This window comes from Leptonychotes weddellii, chromosome 1 (genome assembly GCF_054177405.1).
Source record: "Leptonychotes weddellii isolate Sample4059 chromosome 1, ASM5417740v2, whole genome shotgun sequence".
Lineage (NCBI taxonomy): Eukaryota > Metazoa > Chordata > Mammalia > Carnivora > Phocidae > Leptonychotes > Leptonychotes weddellii.
The window spans coordinates 110004992-110024235 of NC_138369.1; the positions used below are offsets into that span (position 1 = coordinate 110004992).

At 32.4% G+C, this 19244-nt stretch overlaps 1 protein-coding gene across 1 annotated transcript in view; it reads left to right on the forward strand.

Moving 5' to 3' along the window:
* The first annotated feature begins 2196 nt into the window (after positions 1-2196).
* The window catches only part of NLGN1 (neuroligin 1), a 441636-nt gene continuing 424588 nt past the window's right edge, over positions 2197-19244 (forward strand). Inside the window, exons 1-2 of the mRNA XM_081829697.1 lie at positions 2197-2251; positions 9061-9213. Of these exons, the coding sequence (XP_081685823.1) occupies positions 9093-9213 (121 nt within the window). The 5' untranslated portion in view covers positions 2197-2251; positions 9061-9092. The remainder of the gene's footprint in view (positions 2252-9060; positions 9214-19244) is intronic.

Consider the following 19244-nt stretch of genomic DNA (forward strand, 5'->3'; position numbering starts at 1 on the left):
AAATGTTAGTGAACTGATGATTCAGCAAAAAAAAAATTCTTGAACTCATGCTAGTGGTTTCTTAATAGAACCAAGAATTAAGCAAATTAAGTAATTTAACTAAAATTGGAAAGTAGATAATGGTTTGGGTGGCAATAAATAACAACCACTGCACTTAATCTGTGTTGCCTATTAGTAAATCAAATTATAATTTCTATATAGCATCCTTGAAAATAGAAATGCAAGAAATCATATCGGTTGAAGTCTGTTCATTTACTGCTTAAGGTAGTTAAAGAAAAATACAAAGCTTGAAAACATAATTTTCCAAGCGTAATATTTTGCATGATGTTTTAAAACTGGAAATATTTCAAATATAGTTTTTGATACAGCAATTTTTGAATTTAAATATAAACTATCTCTATTTTTCAGAAATGTAGCAACATTGTTGCATGGACATGAAAAACATTGAGGGTATTTTTTGCACTAGCAGGGTCATATTAAAGAAATGTAGAATTCTGTGAACTTGTAACTGAGTGTCAATTAACATACACTTGTTTTCATCTAGGTTTTCTCTTAAAGGAATGATTGCTTACAAGACTGACTATAAAAGTATATCACTAAATTTATTGTGTACAGCTCCTCTGTCTATATTTGGAGTGACCTTGAAACCTTGACTTTACAACTGAGTAGTCAAGGGATCCCTTCAGTTTCATCATTAATTTCTCCATTTCCAATCTTTTGTTTCGTGCCAGTTACTACTATTTTTCAAGGCTGTTTCTCTGAGCTGATGAAACATAACTGGATTATATCTCTTTTTTTTCCCTTCCATTTTCTGGGATGGTGTTTTTCATTCTTTGAAGGTTCTGATAATAGGTATAGTTTGAATTACGCACATAATGCACAGTAATCACTGAAAAGACTCAGAAGTCTTTCTTGAAATGTTTAACAATCCTTCCTTATGAAGTGTGCTTGCAGTTAATGCCTGCTTCTTTTCTATTTATATTATTGAAATCAATACATGACTTTCAGTCTTTTTTTTCCCTTCCTTTTTCTATGACTGTTATTTTATGCATGACAAAATTCTCTTGCTTACTGCTGTGTTTGGCTGTCTTTTAACTTGAGTGTCCTGTGTTTGTAATGATTGCTTTTTGCATGAGGATTATGAAATGTCATACAAATTAAATGGTTGTGGAAAGGAAAAGAAATGTGGGGCTTCACTTGCTTTTTTGTGTGCTGAATATGTCAATTATGTGACACTTAAAATTACTTTCAAATGGCCTTTGACTTCCCCTTTGGTGTGCTTCTTTATTCTAGCAAATTAGTATTGTTAAGTATAATAAAACATTTATTAAACATTCACAGTGTTTTAATACAATTATTATCCTAAAACATGATTCCCTTATTAATAACTATACTGGACATGAAATTGCAAGAGGGCATAATTCTGTTATATTACTAAATTGCTTATGAAATGTAAGCCCTGACTCTGTAACTAACTTAATAACCAAACACTGACTTCGATTGATGGTACCTTTGATCTACATAGTGATGAGATTATCTGTTCATACTTTTGTGCAGGTTGCAAATGTCTTAAATCCGCAGCTAATATTTAATTAAAACACATGGGGAAATATTTGTTTAATGACAAGTAATTTTAAAAAGTCACAGTTTTGGAAAATGTATGATATAAAAATGTATAAAATCCAAGTGTTAATGCTCTTACAAAAAATTAGGAGAAAAAAAAAAACACCCTGAAAATGTTCATATCTCTGTTTTCCCCAATGTTATTTTATTGTCCCAAATTAAAGATGAGTTTGGCCTACTTTCTTTATTGTTGTCACCAATTCACATTAGAAAAGACACTGAATAAATTAAGTTCTTTCAGCTAAAACTGTTTACTTTTTTGTATGCAGTGGATATTTAAAAAAAAAAAAATCATTTCCTTTGCTTATGACTTGAGTTTCAAACCATAATGTATTTTTTATGTTGGATATATTCACAAACCAAATCCTCTATAAGATATTTTGGGGAGAGGGATTCTTTTTTTCTTAAACAAAATAGATAATCAACTTTGACTTAACCACTTCCCCGCTCTTTTTGGAAATACTCTTGAGAATTTTAGTATTTACATTTATTTTTGTCCCCTCAGTCTTGTTTATTCTTGAATTGTCTTTTTTTTTTTTTCCCTCCATTTCTCCGTTCTCAATCCTAGGTCCCCTTACAAAGAAACAGACAGATGATTTAGGTGATAATGACGGTGCTGAAGATGAAGGTATTTTTTTTCCACCAAATCTATTTGCATGACAAAGGCCTCAATCACTTTTTCCACCCCTTTCTATTTTTTTACTTCTTGTCTTTTTTTGAAGAGTTGTTTTTAAATTCCCGTTTTTGATGTGTTTTGTCTTCTTGCTTGTTGTTACACATAAATATACATTTTTAATTTTTTTAAAAAAAATGAATGTTAAGTTTTACATTTTGATGCCAACCATTAAAATGTTTTAGAAAGAGGGGCATTTTTTTTTGTTTTCTTGAACTGACTTTTGATATGTTTCATCCCATGTTTTGACTGAAATTTGTCCACATTCTTTGAACTAACAATCTCTCCCCCTGTAGTCTCTCTGTACCCATTTTGCATGTTTTCTAATCTATGTATTTTACCCAATATCAAAATGTGTTTTATTTTTACCTTTGATATTTGTTTAAAAAGAACCCCATACCCAATAAAATGAAGGACAGCTAAAAGCTGATATAAAGTGTTTCTTGAGCAATATAATTTATATGACAAAAATACTGTTTTCTATTGATTTGCCTAAATACTGCATAAATAAATTCAATGGTATAGATAAGAAAGGCATTCCGCCTATTTGGATAACTGTAGTAAACTGTGCAATCACTTCAATAGTCCAGGCAGATTTGATGGGTATCCTTTCATTTCAAAGGCACATAATTTCTAGCCTGGCGAATGGAAGTGTTCTGATTTTCAAAGTATTGCGAACTATAAGCAATAAAATATTTCCTACTTCGCTAATACCAAAATTGTTTTCTCTTTCTAACTTTCTTATGAAATACAATTCTGATACACTCTGGACATGTAAGTACTTGCTAGACTGATTTGACTTTTCTCATTCCATTGTGTACTTTTACCTGGTGTAAGGTGGAGTATCCAGAGGGGCCCGTTGATATTTTCAGTTCACCTTGGTTCCAATTAGGACTTTTTTTTTTTTAATACTACCCTTGTTATGATTCTTCAAGAAGTGACTAATGTTATCCCAGGTTTAAAAGTAACTCCCAGAGCCCTAGAAATTAAATCTCATAAAGATATTAATAATACAGTATGAATGGTTTTCCAAAATAAAATAACCTACAAGCAGGTCAGCAGAAATGCTAGTTGCATGAGTTACAACTGTGAATGAATATATCCTTACTAAACAACTTGAATTATTTTCATTGAGATATTTATTTAATAAATTACTTCACAGTAGAAAATTAAATTATAGAGGTGAAGTATTGAAAGCTTAAAAATTATATTGTGTTTTAATATTTTATAACACTTAAGAATTATTTTGATTAAGTGAAATTTATGATCTCTGATTAAAAATATGTTTACCATGAACCCCAACAGTGAATTAAAAATTAAACACAAAGCAGTCATTAGTATTTGAAATAAATCATTATAGCTGTCCAACAGTTATCATTTTGAATGCTAAATAGCTAAAAATAAACTTATAATATCAAAATGCAAATGGTGTTTTTAAAAAACATTGTTGGAAATCAGAAGTTTTCAAACATTCAAGACATTTATTGACTTTGTTCTCACAGCTGTAAGAAGACTGCTTCCACTAGGGGCTTTGGGATTTGCTGAGCCCTCTGAAAATCCTTAACTCCTAGACATTTATTATCTAAATAATACTTAAGTATAAAGGACTTCTTAGTGTGTAGCTTTGTAAACTCTAAATTTTCTGAAAGTACTCACAAGATTAGTATACATAATTTTCCTATTTAAAAAATACTTTGCTGATTTAATATACTTCTTCTTTTCCTTTGATAAATAGCATCCAGTAAGACATTTACATGTTTACAAAAATACCTCTGAGCCACCATAATGAGCTAAGCCCTGTAAATGTGAATCTATTTTACAGACCTCTTTCAAAACACATTTAACACTTTTTAAATAGCCATTAAAAATGTTCTAAACCCCTGTTTAAATTGGCAGGTAGTATTCAGGTTAAGTACTAAGCCAGTCAGTCACAAGACTTATCAAATCAATAAATATTTTTAAATGCTCAGAGTGTAGAATTTAAGAGCAATCAATTCAAGTTGAGTCCATTCCTCTGTGCTGTCATTTTGGATAATTGTTTAGACAGCAAAGACAAGAAAGATAAATTCAAATATTCCTCAGGATAAAAAAACCTTTGTAGAGAAGTCTGAACATCTTCTATGCAATTCCTTTTACAATTATTTTGTAGACATGAATGTGAATAAAAACCAAGGCCAATTTTCATATTTAATTTGTTCTAAATTATGAATCAACATCACTAGACATAAAACAAATATAAACTACTTGATAAATTACTCCTTTTACTTTAGTCAAAAGTCAAGTTACTTAATCTCCATTATTCACTGATAACCCAAATCCTTTACTTGATTTCCAGGTCCCTATCTCAGCTACTGCATTCAGAGGCTACCAGACCCATTGACTGGGGTGTGCCCCTCATTCACTTAAACTAACCCAAGGCTTCTTAGTGGAGCACTATTCATTACTTCTAATTCTACTTTGTGTCTTTACTGTTAGTTATTCTTTTGCCAGCTTTAGGCCAGACACAATTGTATCACTTTTCAGTTGTGTTTTATAATAACCAAAAAAACTACATATTTCTGAGGCTATTTCCATAGTTGCAAAAAGACTAATCTGAAGTGATAAAAATGGGTCAAAGCAACACCCTAGATTTCTACCAATTTATTTTGGGGATTTAAGAGATATTTAAATGCTTTTAATTGTGCTAAGAATATCTTAATATTAATACTTCAATATTCAGATGCAATTTTATATTCTAAATAGAGCCTTTTAAAACTGTTCTTATAGATTTTTATTTTATTTATTTATTTATTTAACTAAAAATTGTATTTAGCCAACACTTCTAGATTCTTTTGCTTGTTTGGAATGAAGTTGGTATCTGAGGTTGGTAGAATTAGTAAAGGAGGACACAAAAATATCTTGAAATATCCTGAAATATTTATCAGAGAAAAATTGAGGCAAATACCCTACAATTTAAAAACTTAAATGCCAACACCTCTAAATTATGGGCAATTAAGAACTTAATGAGTTTTTTTAAGAGAAGGAAACCAGTAAGCATATTTAAGGAGTTATGTGACTAATAATTATTCATTAGGATGATTAAAGGGAATTGTGATTTCCAAACCCTGGTTGTCAGCCACAAATAAATCCCCATTAATTGCTCTAGATCTATTGACACTTGCTACATTGGCTTAAAATTTTGGTTTATCGGAAAGATAAAATAGTTACTAAAATTTAAAATAGAGATGAACCATGAGAGACTATGGACTCTGAGAAACAAACTGAGGGTTCTGGAGGGGAGGGGGGGGATGGGTTAGCCTGGTGGTGGGTGTTAAAGAGAGCACATACTGAATGGAGGACTGGGTGTTATACGCAAACAATGAATCATGGAACACTACATCAAAAACTAGTGATGTAATGTATGGTGATTAACATAACATAATAAAAAAATACAATTTATTAACCTTTTACATGAACTATTTAAAAGAAAATGATAAGATTGCTATCTATTTTAGCAAAAAAAAAATTTAAAATAGAGATATCTACTAAGATTCCAAGTTTATTACTTTTTTAACTTGAAAAACTTAAATACTTTCCTACCCTAAAAAATTTAAAAGGAAAATAATCATCATACAACAATCATAATAAGTACTTCCCCCTTACCATCCACTCTTCAGAGACTTAGATGTATGGCAAAGCCTAAAAAAATGCACATAACAGAAAATATAAACATGTTTTATGAACATTTATATTTTTACTGTAGCTGAACTAGTGTTTTAGTCTCTGAGAGTGGTTTTGATTTTAGTAAAGTCAGTAGCAGCTGCTTAGGCAAAGTCAGAAATGTTAGGTGAAATCCCCCTTCTTTATAGAGAAAAATATGAGACAAGATTTAGAGGGATGACTTGGCTCTAATAAATTCATCACAAATTACTAAAGTACATCTAATACATTTGCACCAAAGACATAATGGTTCCTTAAAATTTTATTAAAATGATGGCATTAACAGATGGTATTCAGTAGTAGACTATCTGATATATTAGTTTATAAAGATTTTGTTTTTTTAAAAAAAATCAAAGTAAAGATAGGTATAATTTAAACTATATTTATTATTATATTATTATATTTAAACTATTTACTATTTATATTTACATCAAAAAGACCTGTATACTATGAAGAAAATAAAGTCTAGAATAGACCTCTGTGATAAAACACTATCATAGAACTCCAGTTGTCCTGTAATAGAAATATGGCATCTTTCCAAACTTTATTAGCAATTTTAAGGGTTGTTATATGTAAGAATTTTACTTATTTTGATAGTAAGTACCCCATATACTATTAGCTTCCGGATTACTTCATGCAAAAAGAAATATTGTTCAGAACACAGGATTAGAATTACATATAACTTTCTAGAAAAGAACTGCTTGGTATATTAAGTTCTTAGACAAGGCTGAAATCTTTGAGAAATTTGAAAAGACAAATTAGAAATTAGAATCAGCCCAAACTATCAGTAATTCTTTCAAGTCTAATTTTCAAAGAAAAATAAAAAGATACCACTCAAAGTAGCTCCTAGGATGTATTGTCATATTTTCAGTGTTTCCTGACAATGTCCACTTCATTCTGTTATTAGGTATAAAATGTGGCAAGTCTTCTCAATGTGTGCCTGTATTGTTTTCCAGGTGAACAGAATGGTTCTACCAAGATTTCATTACTGTTCACAGTTGGTGCTTTGTAATTCTATGTGATTTTAATTAAAGAAGAATTCTGAAACAGCCTCCCTCTGTGCTACCTACAAGCATACAATTAGCAGAGTACAGTGTCTGCTGTGAACAGTCCGTTAATGATTTCAGTTTAATAATTTATTATTGCTTTTTCAGTGCCAGCCATATTAGAAAAATAAGCTAAAGCTGTATCTAGCAAACAGGCATTTAAAAATGGAAGAGAGTTAAAAATTTCAAAAGGATTGTTTTCTCTGTGTAAGCCTAACATCTCTGCAAGCCCCCAGATCTTTACAAATGAGTGAATACCATTTTCCCTCCTAAGGATTTAAGGAGAAAATAAATTTAGGTTTTCCTTCTAAATGTAGTTGTGTCTAATGGATAGTTTTGATGTCAAAGTATCCTCCTCTCACCACTTAAAAATAAGACACTCAAGTATACCCTTGGAGATGGGGGAGGGGATTATGGTAAATTTATATACTGGTATTAAGTCAATTTAAAATAGTCTTTTTAAAAAGTCTCTAAATTCTTCAATGAGCTGTTTCCCTAACTTGAAAATCTGGACAAACAAGTTGAGCTGCAATTCCTGATCCTAAAAGGATTTTTAATTTAAGGAAATTACTTTATTATTACAGTAGAAAAATTGAGGCATTTGTATTAGTCACCCTTTTCACAAGAAACATAAAGCAGCATCTAAATAATCACCAGATTTTTCAACGAATTTGTACTATATTAGTCTATTCTGAAAGCTGAAACCTCAATTGCAAAGACTGTAGGAGATTTAAGTTTGATAAAAAATGTCAAAAGCAAAGGAACAAAACTATACTTTTAAATGATGTTTTTTAATGTTGGCATTAACAAGAAGAAAATACACTTGATCTAATTTAGTTTCAATTGTGGGTAGAAGACATAATGGGCTATTATAGAATAGTAATGTTTGATGTATGTATGTGTATGTATTCATAATCATTTACATACATATATAATATTTCAATATTCAATAGTTAAAACCATGTTTGCCAATATAAAATTAAGCACCTATTTCTTTAGAAATTAGAGAATTTTAATGCCAGTTAAAATTATGTTATGGTTCCCTTATATATTATTTCTAGATCCTTATTGAAAACTACAAAATTTGGGGAAAGTATCTTAGTAAAGCAAACACAGTTGATTAAAAGTCAGAGCTGTAAAAATCACTTTAACATCATTCTAAAAATGGGTACTTTACACCTAGACTTAGCTGTATTCTATTTTATGTCTACATGACAAAATCATAGAGTCAAAATGGGACGAAGAAGAGTACAATAGTTACACAAAGAGGTGAAAAATATAATTTAGTTTTTCTTCTTCCAGAGGGTAGGGTTAGTGGAGTGAGCAGATAACCCAGACTTAACGAAAAAATATCATTTAAGTGACAGTACCCTTCGTACAACAACAAAAATATAGACTTTACTGCCTAAACATTCATCTGCCAGTTGGTACTTGAGTAGTGAAATGAAACTTCTTGCAACCTAAAACACAGTGTTGTAATTATGTTCGCAAATTAGAGCATAAATTATTCAATATAATCATGATGCATTCAATAAAATCTTTATAGTAAATAAGAAATGGAGAAACAGAGTGTTTTACTCACAATAGCAGTGATAACATTGTCCTTAGCATATGGCTCATAAATTCCATATGAGGTCTATGACTTTTTTTTTTTTGAGGTCTATGACATTTAAAAAAAAATAGTTCTAAGACCCATTATCATTCTTTCTTTTTATTCTACAGTCACTTTAGAAATCAATCAAAAAGCGCTAAAATTCACACCCATTTTGAATTTGTCCAAGTTTTGTAATTCAGTTTATAATTTTAAACAAAATTTTAGCTAGAAAACAGTGAATATCTATTGCTCTTTTCACAATAGCTCATAAAACGAGTTGCTGAAGAAACACTTTAACAAAACAGCAATTTAAAGAACTATATTAAAATCATGCTCTTTTGTCCCTAAAATGGAAAAATGTATTCTCTGCTTCATTGTGTGTGTTTTTTGAGGATAAGGACAATTGCCAACCGTTTGTTTTTCAGATATTCGGGACAGTGGGGGTCCCAAACCAGTGATGGTGTATATCCATGGTGGCTCATATATGGAAGGTACTGGAAATTTATATGATGGGAGTGTCTTGGCAAGTTATGGCAACGTGATCGTCATCACAGTCAACTATCGACTTGGGGTACTTGGTAAGAAGTCTCTTCTTTTCTTTTCACCATTAATCCATGAAGTATGTGATAGTTTTGTTTTGATTTGTTTTGTTTTGCTTTGCTTTGTTTCATTCATTGTTCTATGCTTGTTCACTTTCTTTGAACCAAAATTTTTGATATTTTCAATAAATTCTATAAGTGTGTTCATAAATTACTTGATGGAAGACAGCTAGGGTTAATTTTAAAATTTGAAGGTAAAAGGTAGTGAAATTATTCACATTGTTGAGTGATGTTTTTCCTGGTTTCACTTTATAGCACTGTGAAAGGCAACAATGTCAGGGCCTTTCAAGAAGAATTAGTCCCTGGACAAATTTTTCCTTCCACCTTTTTTTACAATGCCATAAAATTGCCTGAAATTTGACATGAGTTTAGAAACAAGTTTATAAGTCTCTGAGAATATGCATATGGACTGGGTTTGGGGAAGCATTGTCTGTCATTGTGGTACAGATTTGGGTTTTTTAAAAATTTGTCAGATAATTAGAAATATTTGTCTAAGTATATTTACGTTGAATTATTTGATTTGGAAAATGTGTTGATTTTATAAGGTGATAAAGAGTTCAAGTCAATAATGTACACACATGTAAAACAAAATCAAATTGGAGATCCTTGGTTTTGAAGAAAATTATAGGGAAATATTATTTGTAAAATAACTTATCAAGTACTCTGAAATACACATATTGTTTTATGTAATAACCCATTATTAAAAGAGAAACTTGATATTCTACATGTAAAAGTTTATTTTTATAGTATTGGCACAATTTTGGGAGTAAAATTACTTTATCATTTAATAAGACACTTCTATTATGGTATTTTAGTTAAGAGTATTTGCTAAAAGAGTACAATTTATCACAAAAGATTTCATCTTTTTAATCTTAATTATTCTCAAAATCTTATCACATACTATACGCTTTTTAGAGGCATATAATTTATGCTGTTACTTGCATAAAAGGCACCTCACACTTTCATTATCTAAAAGATTTTGAAAAAGGAATTTAAGTTATGTTTTCCTTTATAATAATTGTTCATATCATATATTTTGGTCATTGAGAATCAGTTTTTTTTCCTCTTCAGTGTTAGTTACTTCTATGTAATTATAAGCCTATGTTCATGTCAATCTCAAAATACAAAAAAAAAGAATAGTTTTTGTCAATCAAGTTTGTATGTCTTGGGGAAGGAGATATTTTAGCAATGCAAAGTGAAATCTTGATATTTTTCTACTTTGTTATTTTGATTTTGGAGTATGGTGGACAATAGATATACCATAGCAAATATAGGTGTAAAATATTTCTGTAACATTTTTCAAGTACACACTAGTTCCACATAGTATCTAATCAGGCACTGATTGCTTCAGATGTTCTTATAATTTCAGTGGGCAGGAATGAATGTTTTCCCACCAATGAAAACTGTGTATTGGAAAGATGTATAAAGAGGTGTTCATAATCATCTTAATTTTAAATATAAATGTTGTCATTTGGTTTTATGCAAGACTTTAATAGAATTTTCAATATTTTAATACATTTAACTTTATAGTATTATTTATAGTTCAGTTGTTTTTATTATTATTCTCATATTTTTCTGACTTTCTCAAGTTAAAAAATCCTGAAGCAATGACCAGTTTGCCAATTGAAAATTTAAAATTAAATGCCACATTCTATACAGCAATGTTTTCAAGGACTTGACCATCCACTTAATCATATGTATTTATTTTATTAAAAAAAATCTTTTAGTCATACCTTATGTTGCCTCATTCTTAGTTGTACTCACATAAAGTAAGATTCCATAAAATGAATTGTTATAGTAATAAAGCTTTGTCCATTTTTTTATGTATAACTGACAAGGACCTGACTTTGATCCAATTTGAATCCTATATTTATGTTCATATCCTTTCTCTAAATACCACGCTCTGAATGACTGAATTGCAGGACAGCAGACTAAATAGCTAAAAAATGAAGAAATCAGTCAATTGCTTGGTCTGTATAATGGCAAGCAGAGTTGGTGTAGATGATGGATGATTTTCTCAATGATAGCTAAATATTCGTTCTGCTCTACTGCAGTTTAGGATTTAACTTTCAGTTGGCTCCATTGTTGTTCTTAAACACATCATATACTGATAATCAGCATTAAGAACCAGGTGTCCTTTCTAGACCTCTCAATATGATAAAGTACAAAACTCTGTTAGTAAACATTTTTAGGTGCATCTTGGAACACTGCTTCTGGAACAGGTGTATGTATCCTGGTCACTTTGTTCCTGAAATGTGTATTGTGCCTTGTGAAAATATACTTAAATGAATTAATTCATGAGAAATAAATTATTGAAACATTTGTTTCAGCACACTTTGCATGTGTAGTATACCACAACTAGAACAACAGCTCATCTGACAACAATAAAGATCTACAACAATAAAGACTATAGGGTTTTCGTTGCTGTTAATAATTTGTCTAATGGTAACAAGGTAAGCCAAGGTTTCTTGGGTATGGGATCCAAAAGTATTGCTGTTTAGTTTTCATTTGGGAGAGTGTTGGAAATTGGTAGAAAATAAGATTTGATTCCACATTGGAGGAAATCCTGAGCTGTGTTTTGATTTGGATGCTTTGGTGTAAAGGATATGAATTTGGGGGTTCAATGTACAATTGGCTAATTACAAGACTATTGCTCTCTGAAGATTGGCAGAAAAAAAATCAAGATGTCTGAAACAGGTAATGTAATTAGTGTTGATTTGAATTTGCCATCCCAGAGGAGAAATATTACAGGTTTTATTTGTTTGTTTGTTTTAGCAATAAGTAAAAATGTGATAATGTTTTAGTAATAAAATTCATACAGCTATCTAGAGGCAAGATTCTAGTTTAAAGCATTTCACATTGAAAAAAAGATTTTGTTCACTGCAAAGTAGAAGTGACATAGAGCTATCTCCTATTATAACATTGCTCTGATGGACCTAGGAACAGGTGGAAGTTAGTCAACTGAGACATTTTGTGGTTTCCTCTGGCATGGTAACATAGACTATCACTATTATAGTATTGGAAATGCTATTAGTGATCATAAGGAAAGCTGCTAATAAGGTTGAAAAAAGGGAAGGGGATACAGGGCTCTGCCTGCTAATCTCATTTCCCCTGTTTTGTCTGAGAGGTCTCTGTAACCGCATCTCATTCAGTCTCACCCATCCAGCGAACATTTAGACTTTCTTTCACTTCTGGTTGTATACATTCTTTTTCCTCAGTGTTTTAACTCTTCATCCTCTGTTATTTGGCACATTGTTGTGTAGTTCTTTAAAATACATTAAAAAATATTTGTTAACAGAATTATTTTTAATATTATAGTACATAGTTAATAAAACTATCATAATGGAAATTTAAGGAGAAATGTTTTGATTAGATGTCCTTAAAGGAGGGAAATAATGTTGAGTATTATGGTTGTAAGTGGGATAAATATATGTGCTTATGGACAAGAACTGGAAGGAAATAAGAAATAAATTGTTCACTATTAGGATGGGATATTGTGCAATTAACACTTTTGAAAAAAGAAACGATCCAAACGATATGTTTTCAGATCTCAAAAATGAAAAAAATACATGAACTAATTTTGTGTTAAAAATATAGCTCAACTGCCTCTTTAAATTTAGAATAAATTTAATAGTTATTTTTAGAGAAAATGAAAAAGTTTTATACCACTGTTAGGAACTAATTTAGGCAAACACGACTTTTATCAGATGGAAATTTAATGTTACTTTTATCTTGATATGGATATTTTAGAGGCAATTATGTGTTCATAATTCTAGCCCATGTGATTTGGCAAATTTTAGGAGTCTAATGTTATACTTAGTAATCTAATGGCTATACCACCCCTCTCTGGGAAAAAAAAAAAAATTGAAGTGCATCTACTTGTATTTGAAGAATTACACTTAGCTTACTTTATAATGCCATGTGGGCTAAATCATTTAAAACAAGATTTTTTTTTCATATTTGAATCTGAGCAGTTCAGCAGCAAGGAGATTTGGTAAAGTCTAGGTAATGCTTATAATTTAAAACGAAAACATATTAATTTCTGAAGTGGCACAATGTTTAGTCATCACTCTTGGTATTTACCATGTCTTTTTTTTTTTTTTTTTTTGCCTTGTTTTAATTTCTGCTTGGCTCTAAATCCTAAAACAGACAAATAAAAATCTTTAAATGTGACCATATAGTTGGGAGTAGTATATAATAAGATATTAAATTTTATATGATGATCCAAATATTTTCTTGGGAGGTAGAAGATGGAGTCAGGCTGTCCTTGAAGTGTCAAAAATGTCTTCATGGAATTGGTTTTATTTGAGCAAGATCATGAAAAATAGTTTATCTCTGGGATTAACCGAAGGGAAGAGAGAAGCACTTTCTTTCAGTTTCTCTTTATTTCTACTTCAAAAAAGTGTAGATAATTTGTGACAAAAGCACACATATAAATAAATTGCATAAAGGAATACATATACTATAGAGAAAAGTTACAGAAACTTAGGCCATGAGCATGTATTGGAATTGAATGTAAATATATATATTTCAATTTCCTAGGAGAAAGGTAAAAAGGATATTGAATTGAATTTCATAATTGTTACATATTAATCAGTAAAAAAATACACAGCTCTTTCTCAGTATACTCTAGCAAAATTTATCATATGGCTTGTTTTTATTTGGAGCAATGAACAATATTGAGACCATGTGATAGTTTTGATGTCATTAGAAGATGCAGATATATTCTCAGTATATGATTACTTACATTAACCCTCTGTAAAAGCCAAGGACATAATAATAAATGCCCACAGTTTCTATAGTGTCATTTCAAAAGACCTAACCAAGTGCAATTCAAGGAAGATATTTGGTGATTTCACTTATAATAGGATAGAGCTAAAAACCAATTGAGAGCAATGGACAGTTAACTTGGTCCATAGATTTATTTTCTCAAATATCTTATATCAACTGGGTTTTAATAACGGCTGGATGGTAATCAATTTTAGATTGAGTGCTAAAATGAGCTACTGGAGTTGAGATATTGTTTATCCTTTGGAATAAAGAAACTTAAAACAGATAATGTCCCAGGGCAAAGTAGACTATTTGTTCACTATTTTTATTCTACCTGCTTCCTCCAAAATGGTTTCAGGTGGTTTGCAATAAAAGCAATTATTTAGTTATGCCAACAACTTAGAAATAACCTGAAAGTAAGCATGTCAATTAATGTAGGTGTTAATTAAAAGAAGTTCATTTTTTAAAAAATGTGTTTTTGGTACAGTCACGTGAAGTCATTCATTAATTTATTCATTCATTCAATATAAACTGAGCAATATTATGTATCAGGCATTCTACTAGTTATTAAGGATAATGTGAAAAGCATGATAGGCATGATCCCTGCCATCCAGTAGATTACTAGCCATTAGGGAAGATAGAAATTAAACTAATAATTATACAAATGATATCTTTTACATGGATAATGATTTAATGCAAAGTCAACTTTCTTTACAATTACCTGGATGATAAGTACTAGAGAAATGACAAGTGCTAATCTATTCTAGACACTCAGAAAAGGTTTCTCAAAGGAAGTGATATTCAAGTTTCAATTTCTTATATTCTACTGAGAAAGCCCTTGGCAAGATTCCCAAGGACCTCCAGTTTGTTAATTCCACTGTCCGCTTCTCTGTTCTTATCTTACTTGATCTCTCCTTAGCATAGGAGACAGTTAACTAGTCCCGTCTTAGCATGCTTGTTTCTTGGCTTCATCCCGGGATTACTTCCTATCTCACTGTCAGCTCCTTCTCAGCCTCCTTCCCTGGCTCCTCCTCTCTTACCCTGATCTCTAAATGTTGAAATGCCACTAAGCAGAATTTTTGGCTCCCTGCCTTTTCCTCTCTTCAGTGTCTCCCTAGGGGACTTTATGCGTGGCTCTAAATCTCTAAATACCATCTCTTTGTAAGTGACTTCCAAAACTTATCTTCAGGAGTGACTATTCCTCAAAACTTAAGACTTATATACTTCTTTTTTTAAAAAAAGATTTTATTATTTATTTGAGAGAGAGAGAGTGTGTGCACACGTGAGCTGGAGGAGGCGGACAGAGGGAAAAGCGACCCCCTGCTGAGCAGGGAGCCTGATGTGAGGCTCGATCCCAGGACCCTGAGATCATGACCTGAGCCAAAGGCAGACACTTAACCTGCTGAGCCACCCATGTGCCCCCAGATTTGTATACTTCTGCCTATCAACATCTCCATGGGGATATCTAATGACTATTTCAACTTTAATGGCTAAAACATGTTGATTTTCACAAGTGTGTATTTCATTACCTTTCACATCTAGGTTATTATAATAACTGCAACAATAGCAATAATAATAGTAGCCACACTCATTGAGGGTTTGTTATATTCCAAAAGCTGTTTTAAGCAGTTTATATTAATTGCATTATTAAATTTCTGCAATAACCCTATGAGGTAGGGTTGTTATTTTCCCAGTTTCGTAAGTGCAGAAACACATGAGTAGAGAGGTTAGGTATCTGATTTGCAGTCGTACAGTCAAATGGCATGAGATGGTGGAGCCAGGCTTCTAACCAGGCGGTCTTCTTCTCAGCACAACGCTGTACTAACAGCACAGCCCTGCCATCCGTCCGGATGATCAAGTAAAAACCCTGTAGATTTTCCCTGATTTCTCTCTCCCCTACGCTCAACAACCAGGTCAGCTTCTCTTACTGAATTGTTCCAACATATATCCCGGACCTGCCTCCTTCTTTCCATTTCCCCCTTTACCGTTTAGCTGAGCCTCCTTGAACCTCTTCTGTTGTCTTCCTCTTCCATTTTTGCTCCATACCTGTAATCCATTCTTCATACAGCAAAATCAGATTATCTTTTTGAAATATAAATTATACCAGCTCACTTTTCTGCTCACCACCCTCCAGTGGCTTTCCACGATTCACTTAGAAAAAAATTCAGACTCCTTCCCTGACCTGTCTAACAAAACCTTGCATAAATCTGTATTGTGTATCTATATCTCTTCGTGTATGTTCCTCTTGTACCTGTATCTTAGTCCATCTCAAAATGCTCTTCCGCTCAGTTCCAGCCATCTTTTGTTCTTTATACACACCAAACTCATCCTCATTTTAGATATTTTATATTTGCTGTTCCCTCTGCCTGTCCCAGAGCTGTATGGGACTAGTTCCTGCTCTTCTGATCTTGGTTTGAACGTCTTTTCTCAGGGCGACCATCCATGTTCAACCAATCCAACAAGAGCCACCATGTCACAAGTCCTGTACTTTTTAAAATTCTTTGTATTACATTGATCATACCTGATTATTTCCTATTTATATTTGGATTGTTTGATTTATTATTATCTGGCTCTCCAAGGCCTAAAATAGTCCCTGACACTGGATTTTCTCAGAAAATATTTGTTGAATGAATTTAATGTGAATCCGAAGAGTCAATAGGTATTAATCCAATGTGGTCATTGAGTGGAGGGTGAGGCTGAGTTTCAAGCAGAGAAGAGAATCTGGGTAAAAGCCAGAGGAAAAGAGAAATTTGGTGTGTTAAAGGGGCTGAGCAAGCCCAGTTGGAATGCTTGGACTAAGGGGTAGGCGATGTCAGTTCAGGTTGAAAACTGGCCGCAGGCCATGCAGAATCTCGTTAAAGATGTAGGACTTCTAAGAACAATGAGAAACCATGATAGGACATTGAGCAGATAAGTGATATGATTAGATCTGCATTTCAAAAAGTGTGTTGAGCACGCCTAGACCTTGATCAAAGTTGACAATCTGCTATGGATACAAAAAAACATGGCTTGTGCCTCATTAAAGTGAGATGCTTGGTAAAGTCAGTGAATAAGGCAGATATTTTGCTCACAGAAGATTGAGGGACCAGCTGAGCCTTGGCTGACTAAGGTGAGTATGGGAATCTGTCTTTTTTTTTTTTTTAAGGTTTTATTTATTTATTTGACAGAGAGAGACAGTGAGAGACGAAACACAAGCAGGGGGAGTGGAAGAGGGAGAAGCAGGCTTCCCGCTGAGCAGGAAGCCGGATGCGGGGGCTCCATCCCAGGACCCTGGGGTCATGACCTGAGCCGAAGGCAGACGCTTAACAACTGAGCCACCCAGGCGCCCCAGGGGAATCTGTCTTTTATACAAAAAGCAACATAGAGATTTTGCCAATAATGGAATCAATGATAATAGAATGAATCAAACCAGCGTTTTGCATTTTTACCACAGCTGCTTATTTAAATGACTTATTTTGCTTCTAATTATCTGACATCTTTTAATAATGGAATGAATCAAACTGGTATTATGGAGAGCTCTTTCGAACTCCTGTTTTGAAGGAGCATGAATCAATATGATCTGTATTATTCCAGAGACTGGCCAATATAAGAGACCCCAATAAATTACTGTATTATGTCTCCTTATTTGTCTTTCCATGTTATTAATATGGCCTTATTTAAGCTCTTAGTTGTCCTATAATGGAGTTTTGTTTTGTTTTTTATAAGTTCTGGGAGGAAGTTGGGAGTATGTGGCTTATGATTTTCCTGAAGCATTAAGATCAGTCATTTGGAATAAGACCTCAGGAACATAGAATAAAAATTTCCTTCATTCCTAGCCAAGGTGTTCTTCTGGATCCAGAATTGGACAACTATTTTCCAGCACTCAAAATTCAGCAACTAACAAAGCATAAACAAAAAGATATTTAGTTCTCTTTTCAGAGCAAAAGTCATCATCTTAACTCAGTCTTTCATTTATTCATTCATTAATTCACAGGCATTTGAAAAGTGCCCACTATAGGTTCCCAGTAGTTTGGGGAGGGGAGCTGGTCTGTGTTAACAGTGTAAAAAACAAAACAAAACAAAAATCAGACTCAATCCTTCCTCTCTGGATTCCACAGTACATAAGGAATATTGACATTAAACAAATCAACAAATTTTGATAAGTTGTGTTTCCAAAAATATCAGGGTGTTAAGAGAACTATTTGTGGAGGTGAAATGTAGAATGAGTCCTTCAGGAAACGTTTCTTTGTACCTCTCAAGCTAGCATAGTTGTGATTTTTGTTTTTTGTTTCTTTCCCCATGCATTTACAAAGTTAAATATTAAAAAACAGATAAAATATTTGAAATAATTTTTAAAAATGCAAGATTAGAAGCCAAATAAGCCATTTAAACAAGCAGCTGTGGTAAAAATGGAAAAATCCAAACAAACAAACAGACCACCCACAAACAACCAGGCACAATTCTCTACTTGAATTTAATTAGCAAAACTGGTTTGTAAAATACACATGCACAGGGAAAGGATCCCAGAGGAGTGACTAGCCCTTCACTATTGGATCTATCGCATGAGAATATAACTATAGGACTTTCCAGAGACAACTGAAGGTTTTTGCCCTCACCTGCCCTTTGTTGCGTAGAAGAGCCATGCAATGTAATAAGTTAGGAGCATAACTGATTTTTTTTGATGGAGATACAAGTATCTTCTTCACCCAGTGTCAGGTTTTTTTCCAGTGTGCTCCAAACCAAGCGAGGGTTTGCGTTTTGCTTTTTAGTTTAGTTTGCTTTCAAATGATCCTTTCCTCCCTCTGGTGATTCCTCACTAAGAAACCTAAGCCATACCCCACCCCCCACCTTCCCTTGACCTAGTGTCATGATCCTTGACATTCCATCCACTTTCACTACTTTGCCTTAAAAAATATACTGCAATTTCATCTACCATGACACCTTGTAACGTCTTTCTCTTTCTAAAGTTCTTCCTTAAATAATTTACTCCCATAAACATTTGGATATTGTTCTTTTTCCTTGTCTTTCTATTTTTAATTGTCACAGTTCCATTTTTTAAAAAAATACCTTATATTTGTCTCCTTTTACCTATTCCTGTTGCTACTAACTATTCACCTTGGTTACCAGGTTTTCAGGCTGACCCCTGAGCCTCCAGACCCAAACTTACACAGATTACCTTAAAAATATCTTTAAAACATAACAGAACACCAGCTTTCTTTAGTTTTTCTCTGCTCTGTATCTCTAAATATTTCTCACCAACT